This window comes from Diospyros lotus, chromosome 2 (genome assembly GCF_014633365.1).
Source record: "Diospyros lotus cultivar Yz01 chromosome 2, ASM1463336v1, whole genome shotgun sequence".
Classification (NCBI taxonomy): Eukaryota; Viridiplantae; Streptophyta; class Magnoliopsida; order Ericales; family Ebenaceae; genus Diospyros; species Diospyros lotus.
Genome location: NC_068339.1, coordinates 18,213,084 through 18,223,825, shown reverse-complemented (window position 1 = coordinate 18,223,825; position 10,742 = coordinate 18,213,084). Strand labels below are relative to the sequence as shown.

At 37.8% G+C, this 10,742-nt stretch overlaps 2 protein-coding genes across 2 annotated transcripts; both read right to left on the bottom strand.

The window, feature by feature from the left end:
- On the bottom strand, positions 1–894 carry LOC127794683 (uncharacterized). Its single transcript, XM_052325930.1, has one exon. It carries the CDS (start codon positions 892–894, stop codon positions 1–3), a length of 894 nt encoding a protein of 297 aa, XP_052181890.1.
- Positions 895–2,203: 1,309 nt separating this feature from the next.
- LOC127793995 (uncharacterized) lies at positions 2,204–5,533 on the bottom strand. Its single transcript, XM_052324848.1, has 2 exons — positions 4,874–5,533; positions 2,204–3,148 (listed from the first exon to the last, which is right to left on the bottom strand). Exons 1-2 carry the CDS (start codon positions 5,284–5,286, stop codon positions 2,290–2,292), a joined length of 1,272 nt encoding a protein of 423 aa, XP_052180808.1. The 5' UTR covers positions 5,287–5,533; the 3' UTR covers positions 2,204–2,289.
- Between the last annotated feature and the right edge of the window lie 5,209 nt (positions 5,534–10,742).

The following is a 10,742-nucleotide window of genomic DNA, read 5'->3' as shown; positions in this document are numbered from 1 at the left end:
TTATTCTTCATTAGGTTGTTGCACAGTCTGTGCCTGGGTTTGCTGTTTGTTCTTGCAGAATTTAGCAATGTGCCTCTTTTTCTTGCATGATCTGCATTCCAGAATTTTCCAACATTTAGTTGGATGATGATTAGTTTTGCTGCAGTGTTGGCAATGAGGAAATTTAGGAGGATTTCGTGTGCCCTTGCCAACATTGTCTTCTCCTCCTCTATTCCAAAGCTTCTTTCCCTTGCTTTCACTAGTGGCTGTGTACTTTGCCTGAAAAGCCCCTTCTACTCCCTCCTCCTGTCTATAAGCTCTTCTCTGCTCCTGAGCTTGCATCGCATTGATCAACTCTCCTAATGCAATAGTTGACAGGTCTCTTGACTCCTCAAGAGAGGAAATCTTAGCCTCAAACATTTCAAGAAGTGTTACCAGTATCTTTTCAACAACTCTGCTATCAGGAAGTGCTTCACCAAGCATCCTGATCTTGTTGACAATGGCCATCAGTTTGTCAACATATTCCTTGAAGCTCTCAGCTTCCTTCATTTTTTTCATCTCAAATTCTCTCTTGAGATTCAGAATTTGCATCCGCTTTGTCCTCTGATTACCCCGGTACTCCTCCTTGAGAAGATCCCATGCTTGTTTTGCTGTTTCACAAGTCATGATCTTTGTAAAAATCATTTCTGATACGGCTGAGTGAATACAGGTCTTGGCCTTATACCCTTTTCTTGTTGCTGACTTATTTTCTGTGATTTGGGCAATGGTTGGATCCTCAGGTAATGTTGGTATTTCAGTTGTTACCACATCCCATAAATCACTTGCCTGCAAGTATGACTCCATCTTCACTGCCCAAATCTGATAATTTTCACCTGTAAACATTGGTGGTGCTGACATGAAATTGTTTCCTGCCATAGCTGTAATCTGGCTTGAAGGCTAGGTGTTTGGTTTTTTGTAAACAAAAAGAAGGTTCCTCACTGCATTCACTCACTCTCAAACACAAACCCTTAAGATCAATAAGGCTCTGATACCAATTTGTTGGAAATACTACAGAAAATAAGTAAAAGAGGTAATAGACTGTAAAAACTGATCGTTCATTCATTAACTTATGAATGTATTTATACAGAAAAAAATGTAACAAACTCAATAAGAAATCCTAAAATAAACAAGCAACTAAAATTCATAATTAAATTCAAAAACTCGGCAATTTTTTAGCTTCTGTTATTCCACCAAATTATCAACAATTTCAACTGTTTGACTTCTTCAACTTCTGATCTTTAGCAGCAAATATAGCACTTTTCAACAGTGCCAATTACATGGGAAACCGTTACCAGAACACGGACCTTGTTTCCCATGTTTATTTGTCTTTTGTGTTCGTCTTCAACAGTACAAAGTCACTTTCTTAGGCATTAGTATTTTTTTTTTCTTTTTTTTTGAGAAATCTTATGTAGTTAAATTCTTCAGTTCAGAAAATGATGATTTCATAACATTACTTGGCGGTGCCTATGCATCTTGCAGATCACTTTGATTCCAAAATGACCCACCCAGCCTCCATTGGTGTGGGGTCAACACCCATTAACCAGGTTCAGGGCGGGGATTGGGTTGAAGATTTGTGCCCCACGTATAATCGGGCCGGGCTACGAGAAGTCGGGATCGGGGACAGAGTGAGCAAAACCTGCCCCTTGCCATCCCTTCACAACAAAAACAACATATAAATTAAAGCTTTTGATAATTGGGTAAGTACTAAGTAGATGAAGAAGCACAAATGCCACGGGACTCTGAATTTTCTACTACATAAATAAAAAGCTACGCATAGTCTCGGCTGTGACTAGCTACTCTATGTCTTTCTCCGAGGTACAATTTTTACTAAACAATCTTTGGTTGCAATAGATATAATCCACACCCTGCTCTATTCTCCCTCAAAACTCGGCAAAATGAGTTCTAGCTAATACTACATTATGGTAACAGTTTTGATTGCAAACGAAGATATGATTTGGCCTCTTTTTGAAACTAACATATCCATATTTGAGATTTTTGCATGTTCAACTCATGATCAAACTCCAAAAGAGAAGAAACTTTCATGCATTTATCGATGAGCAGGGAAATTTCTATGCTTCCGTTGGGAGAAAGAAAATCTCATACTTGTCACCATGCGTCATTACACACAATGCAAAGGAAAGTAATAAGCTTTTTTCACAAAATGTGAAGTGGATGGAAGGCAAACTTCCAAGAAAAACAATTTTGCTCTCTTAATTAACAATGTCCATCCAATTGCACAAGAAAAATCTGTACATCAACTGGGCATTCTCTCTAATAAGGCAAACTCTTTGAACTGGAGCTCAGGGCCAAAGCCTTGAGCCTAGAAGAAGAAGAATCCTCAGCAGCATTGGCTCGCCTAGTAATCGTTTCCAAATTCTTATACAGACTTTGCTTCACCAACTTCTTCATCATCTCCCTCCCTTCGTTCTTCTCCCTTTCGCTCACCGGGGAACCTATCTCTACAACCCTCCCAGCTGTTTGTGGCCCCGAATGCGGCCCCATTCTCGCTTGCCGCTCGTCTTTAAACCATTGTAGCAGCTTCAGCGCCCTTTTCTGAGCCAAAGGGCTGCCCAGCAAGGCCACTTCAAGGAGAACCGAAACAATTCCCGAATCTGCCATTTTCTTTCTCTGAATGGAGCTTTGATGAGCCAGGATCATCAGAAGATAAGCGGAAAGTTCTTGGCACTTGGGTTTTTCCTCCCATGTCAAGATCTCTATCAAGCTTTCGGGCGCCACTGGACTCTCCTCCATCGCCTTCTTCCCCGGTAGGGTTACCGCCAAGTTCCCAACCGCTGCAAGCGCATTCTCCGAGGTTTCTTTCTCGGTGGAGAGCTTCAGAAGGGCGTGGATCATCTCGGTGCTGGCCAAAGCTGTTGCATTGTCTAGCATGGTGGATAGATTGTACACAGTGCTCAAGCAAAGCTTTATGGTTCCAGTGCTTGCGCTAGACTCCAGAATCCCGGCCAGCAATGGAGGAATTCTTGGTGAGGTGAAAGGGAACTGGCTGTTGGCCAGGGAAGACAAGGATTGCAGCAATTGGGCCAGTTCGTGCATAGTTGGTTCGTCGATACCGTCGACATTTTCTGGCAATTTTGATAAGATTCCGGCCCCTAGCATTAGCGCCTTCGTCCTGATGAATAACAATAATCATACATTGAGAAGAAAAACACTTAAATTAATTACTCGTAATTATTAAAAACAATGTTCGACTCGATGGGTCAAACTCAATATCATTCTTCCACAAAATTATTATCTCAAACTATATATAGATAGCGAAGGGTTTGAAAATAATATGAAGAGAATGGACCTACAATTCTAAGTTTCCATGATGGTTCAAAATGATAGGCATGGGCTCCCATACCATTACATTACCAACCACCCGGAGAAATTAATTGCACTAAACAGTGTTCTGCAGAGGGAAGTCAACAAGATTCTGAAACAATAATTTGTTTAAGAGCGTGAAGTCACCAAGAGATTTTTTAATTTCAATATTTTATTCTGATATGGACACGATGCAAAATCTCAACAGCCACGCCATACCCACATGAGAGAAGATGCAAAATAATACATTGTTTTTGGTTGTGTCTATCTTCCCCATGAGCATCTTATTAAGCAAATTATTAATAACTTACTTATTTGTTTAGAGAACTTCTTTATTTCCTCACTAGCTAGCATTGCCCCAAACTCCGCCTACCACTATGGACTTTAGTGGAGAGTCAACCCAACTTAAGAACAAAAAACTAATTATTCAATGAAGTTTGGTTGTTTTGGGTTTGAAAAAGTTGAAACTTGATACAATTTGACTATTAGAAATTGAATAAGGTGATTTTTTTTTTCACTAAATGGGTGAGATGAGACATTTTTAATAAATAATTAATACTAAGATTCAACTTGCAACTCTAGTCCCCTATTAAAATTCAAGAAAATAAATAAGTCATAATTGCACACTTAATCTTAGCTAAAGGATACCAAAATAAAAATCTAAATAATCGCACACAATATGGAAACAATCACTATGAACACAAATGATCACCCTATCTATACATCAAACAATGGGGTGTTATGGGTCATTTCCATCGTCATTATCTTTGTATCTTTGCAGTGAGTTAGGTCCTGGAATTATTGATGCGTGACTTGGATACTTGAATGATTTGTCCTTGCCTTGACATATATACCACGGTTTCAATTCCAAAGATGATGACCAATTGCCCCTAATGCATGACATATGAGGCCTTCTTGGGCCATCCTCCAAATAATTTAATTCACCGTCATGTTGTCACAAAACTATTTGTCTCAAAGGGCTTCTTAAAAATCATAGTCAGAGACACATTAATTACTCAGAAAAAAACAAGTGTTACCTACAAAAATAGACATGATCAGACAGGGGGTCCCAACCCAGTCTAGGCAAAACCCAATGTCCAGAGTGCATTTCTCTATGATCTGTTTGTCTCAAAAGTCATAAGTAGCCGCTGCCCCAATGGGCTCCATTTGGTTAGATTCCATTTGTATGGTTGGCTTGAGATGTCATTTATGTCAATAAAATCCTACTGAACTCAAGAAAAATAATTAATTGATAAGAATATCATTTTTAGAAAATCTCAATTAAAATCTTCACCTAACTCTATCAATAGTTTCTAAAACCCTTGTGGATGAATCAAATTATTCTTAATTAAATCTAATTAGTGGATGGAGATTGAATTGAACCGAATAACATGAGAAAATATTTAGTGTATATATATACGAAGTAAAAATAAATGATAATGAGTAATATTTGACAAATTTTTAAAATAAAAGTAGAATTTATCGGATGACGCATAATTAACTTGTGCTCTGTATATATGATCAGAAGACTTACGTGTAAGATCCGTTGGCAAGCTCAATCAATGCTTGAACCGCCGGCCGCCGCCGGCCGGCCACCTCTGACCCAACCATGGCCACCAATGGCGGCACGACGCCGAGCTCGGCCAGGGCCTTCCTCGTCTTGGAATCCTCTTTCGCCAGCCGCCGTATCTCTATCGCCGCCGCCTCCTTCTCTTCCCAGCTTCCGAAGTGAAGCCTCTTCACAGACCTCCGCAGAGCCACCAGCCCATCTTCGGCCTCAGTCTCCACGTTCTCGCCCTCTTCGAACCCAGCCGGAGGCGGCGCTGGTGTGCTCTCAGAAGCCTTGGGGCGGCGGAGCCGCCGTATGCTCGGAAAGAATCGGAGGTTTGAGTGATAGAAGATGCGGGGAGAAGAATCAGACATGTCCGGAGCTTGTGGAGGAGACATGCGGAGAAAAGGAGAGAATAGATGGGGGACTTTTTGGGCTGCTTCAAGGTTGAAGATATATATATATATAGACACCCACACATATGACTTTTAGAAAGTGGAGAGAGAGAAGGAAGATCTTTTGGGCTGCTTCAAGGTTGGATATATAATAAAGACTGATCGAATGGTCGATGGTAGTGTGGATCGATCTAAACCCTGGAGTTCAATTTCGTAAAATTTAAATATTAATATGAAGAGGGAGAGAAGGGGTAATATGGAATATGGGTGGGATCAATCCCGACAAGGAAGAAGCTTTGCTTGCTTGGGTGGGGTTGGCGCAGAGACAGCGGAGGTGGGCACATGCGGCCTATCAAATTTGTCTGCTTTCTGTACCTCGAATATTTTTGGGCAGTTAGATGCACTAATTACTTAATTATTACGAAAATAATATTATTTCAAAACTAAGACTACTCATGTTTAGTTAGTAAGACTTTCTTTTTATTTATATATTATATTATATTATTATATGTCTGATTAATATAAAAATGTCACATTAAATATCATTTTTATAATTACAGGGGAGACAATTAATGGAGCAAGATTTTTACCAAACCAAACTACCACAATTAATGTGCGGTTATTTCTATTTTTCTCTCTTATTTTCAGAAATTAGGGCTAATTAAGGATTCATATATAGTTTAAGGCTGCTTATCTCATATATATATATATATATATATATAAAACTGTCACATAATAATTAAACGATAAAATCTATCATTTTTAATTTCTTTCACCAATCAAAAGGGTACTCAATTAATGTTAAAAATTGAAAGGAAACTGTAGGAGTTAACAGATCTGGTCCAATTTTTCAGCCTCACTTAAGAAATTAGATGTATTGTGTATCAATCTCTATCTTTTTTCATAGGTTGAACATGGACCAAAAGATACCACTTCTCTTAATCCTCTATCTTAAAGGCAAATAATAATGCCTATATATATATATATATATTATGATTCTCAAGTGGCAACACAAATCACACTTGTCTTCCAAGATATTTTGAATATGAAAGGTACACATATATATATATGCCAGCCCAAATCACACATATATATGCCTTCCTAGGTGGGAATATCACTTGATGGCTTCGGCAATTGGTGCTGCTGTCACAGCATATACATATATATATATATATATTATGTGGGGTTATTATATGACAATTAATGCAACCATCAAAATGGACACTTTCACTGCTCAATTTAATTAGTAGATGCGGGGGTGACCCATGAGATCATATATATTCACAAATCAGCTGCTGCATTTCCCGACGGCCACTTAGATCTTCATCTTCAATGTGAAATCATCTAATCTAAGTAACATATTTTAAATCTCTCTCTCTACCTACTGTACCTGAAATTTTGAGACTTTGAGACAAAACGTAAAAATAGGCTCCTAAATTGACCACGAGGGCGAGCCAGAAAATGAGCCACCAGGCACCAACCACGAGGGCGAGCCGACGAGGGTGAGCAACGGAGGGAAAGAAGGGCAGAGCGCAACGAAGAACGAGCCACCAGCCACGAGAGTGAGACGAGTTAGTGAGGGCGAGGTGAGCCAACGAGGGCGAACGACCAAGCAGAGCAGTGACAAGCGAGAGCAAAAAGGTAAGGGCGAAGGGCGACGGAGCAACAAAATGAGAGAAAGATAGTGAGCGACAGAGCAACAAGGGTGACAGAGAGAATGATGGAGCGAGAGAGGCAGAGCAGCGATCGAATCATCAAAAGCAAGAAAGGGAGAGAAAGACAAAGGCAAAGTTTCGCAAAAAAGGAAGGGGTGGGCGACTAGGCTAGGCAATGAGCCCTTACAAAAAATAAAGTTTCTAATTTATGAACCCTAATTAGTCAAATTTTTATGGATTCTGAGACGACGACTGTCTCATGATTCTTATGAAAAGTCATCTCATGATTCTTATGAAAAATCAGACCCTTTTCTCACCAAGAGTAGTGATGTGGGACTGAGTAACACAGTAAATACAAGGAAAGTGTAGTTTGTAAGATAAAAAGGGATTAAGTAATAAAAGATAGTAGGAGACTACTGCAAATACACTTTGGGTATCTGAACTTAGAAGGACATAGTATAAGAACTCCATTTGAGTGGGTATCTGAACTTAGAAGGACATAGTATAAGAACTCCATTTGAGTATGTATATATATATATATATATATATATTCAAGTCCGTACGGACGATGACAGTTGATGAGTTGCAAACATGTGTTAGGCCGCCAGCTTACGCCTAATATTAGTTGAAATGATCTAGATACGTGGATAGATATATTAGACACGCCGCGGCTCCATGATTAATGGTGTGGGCCATGGTATCTTATCATAACCATTTTACAAAGTGCACCCCTTTTAATGTGTTTTCTCAAGTTTATTATTATTCAAGAAATAGGGAGATGCAAGAAACAAAGGTACTCATGGGAATTTTGGTTTGTTCTTGAAATGTATTATTTATTTTCCTTTTCTATTTCTTGGTTGTTTAATAACGAAAATTATAGAAGGACGGTACGAAAAATGCTAGCAAGGCATTCAAATTTTATCACGCAGCAACATATATACCACACTTTGACCATCAAGCTACAGATTAGAGATGAGCAATGGCCAGGCCAGCCCGCCTTCCACTTGGTCCACTCATTTGGTGGGTCGGGCCTAATTTAGCCTACGAGGAAGACGGGTCGTGCTGGGCCGGGCCGAGGCAATGAATATTGGGCCCAGCACAGACAGGCCCTTAATAAATGGGCCAAGCGGGTCGGGCCATGGGCCTGCTGGGTAGGGCTAGCCCATGGGCTTGGCTGTCTAAGTCGGTCCATGAGCCATTTATTTATAATTTTTAAACATAATTTTTATGTTTATAAAATTTTTATAATTTTTTAAAATATGTATAATTTTTATGTTTGTATAATTTTAATTATTATATTTAAAATATGTTTAAACATATTTTTTAAACATATGTTTAAATATTTAATAAACATAATTTTTTAAATATTTTTTTATTTTTTGGTGGGCTGGGCCATACCATTTTGGTGAGCCGGCTCACGAGCTATTTTGGTGGGCCGAGCCAGGCTACGGGCCAGATATCCCTAGCTCGGCACGACTCGCATCCTGCTGGGCAGACCGACACGCCTCATCTACTACAATAACAGGCTGGGCCGAGCCGGGCTATGAGGCATGCCGGCCCATTTCCTATCTCTAGCTTAGATGCATAGGGCTTAAAATCACATCTAAACCTATCTAGACAATACCTCAAGATTACGTCCCAATTAAGATTCTTAGCAAAAATTGTACTTAGAACCATTCTTGATTAGATTATATAATCCTTAAATTCTTTTAAAAAAAAAAAAAGATAAATAATCATTCATTATCCTTCTCATTTCTCTACTTGATTAACCCTTGTCAAACATTGATTTAAATATCGGAGTCTATCTCATGAAACAAAAGTCTTGAACTTATAAAAGTTTGATGAATTGAGCCCAACTTTCTAACAATAATATTAATTTTTATACCTAATTTATATGAATTTGTCTTAAATAATAAAATAAAAAATACTCGGTTTGTTGGTCACTTTGATATAAACAATTAAATGGGTTACTTTTGCAAATCAGTTCAATTTGGTTGCATATTAAATAAATTTACCCTGCCTTTGTTTTTATTATTGATTAGGTTGCCTCTTAATGTTTGTTTTAATGGAGCGAGGTGGATAATTTAAAAATGTGGAAGGTATGGCTTGTAATTAAGTTAAATTTTCGGAATGTTAAGTGTATTTTATTTTAAATAAAAAAATATCTTAGTAAAGTCAAATATAAAATATTACTTTTTATAGCAGTAAAATATAATTGGTGAGAGGGGACATGAGTAGTATGTTAGGTTGACTACAACCCAACTTTTTTTTTATTTTTAATTATATTATAAATCATTCATTTTCTATTTTGATTTTGTTTCAAAAATTGTAATTGCTCTAACTACACTCCCTATTCTTCTTTCTATTTCATTTATTTATTAATAAACTTCAATTTTATTTATTTTACCGTATCTATAATCTCCACACATACACAAAATCAATAATCAAATACACAAATCAATAATCAAATATACAAAATAATCAGATACATGCATAAACAAAATAAATAACCAAATACACACATACACAAAATCAATAATCAAATGCATAAATACATAATATCACTAATCCAATACAAAAATAAATAAAAAAAATTCCAAAATCACAAACCCACATTTATGCTCGATCTACTCCTCACTAAAAAATATGCTAACACTGTTTTGCTCGTCATCGCCCTTGTCTCTTCGACTGCTCACTGTCGTTGCCGGATCTGGTGGTCGTCCCCCAAATCTACTCGTCGATGCTTCCCGCTTTCGATGTCTACAACTTGTCTTCTCCAGATTTGTTGTCGCCATGTCTGCAACTCCAAATCCAGCCAAATTTGCCTTCCGCCACATCTGGTCAGGCCTCTTCTAGCATTGAGATGGTCGTGGGGAAGAGATAGTGAAGATGGCTTGGTTAAAATCGCTCACCAGATCTAGCAAAAAGATTGGATTGGCCGGCAAGCTAATTTAGCGATGACAAGTAGCATTAGAGATGAAATTTTCCATTTGACTTACTAGATTTTGTCTTAATAAGCAATTTGACTTCTCCGTTGGAGTTGGCCTTATATCGGCATATGTTAACGTGGCTTCCTAAATCGTGATAAGTGCCTCACTATGTGTTGGGCATGGAAGGCAAGGGAGGTTGGGCAGCGACACACCAAGGTCAATCCCTTGATCCAGCAAATCACTACCTCACACTCCCTATGACACGTCAAGCCAATGGATAAGATAATGAGTAGTCTGGTTAGTTACGTCACTCTAACAACGTGGAATGTGTTCACAAAAATAGCCCCAATAAATTTTGGATTATGATGAATGCCTGAATGACCCGCTAAATTAAGGTGTTGGAATTCATTATACAATCTCTTGTTGTATTGATTTTGATATTTAACAAAACATATTTTAAGTGTTTAAATAAAATCTCAAAGGTTATCTAACAAAACATGATTGATGATAATTAGATAGTATTAGAACATGTTTCGGGACACATGTGAATGAATTGAAATGAAATCTTGAGTGTTGGAACATGTCTCAATCGAGTAATACATAAATTAATCTTGATCTCAATTCATTACTCGAGTATTAGATATTATTAGTAGAATAATCTATTTGAATCTTAAGGATTAAAAGCTTGAAGAGAGTGTTAGCGTTGACAAAACAAACTTAAAACAATGAAATGAACTCTCAAGATTTTAACATTTTCGATTCTTATAGTCTGATAAAAATTTGAGTGATATTCAAAGTGTTAAAAGCAACATATCATATCAAAAAGCTAAATAAATGAATTAATCGAGTATCAAGACTTTAGGAAGTATTACTT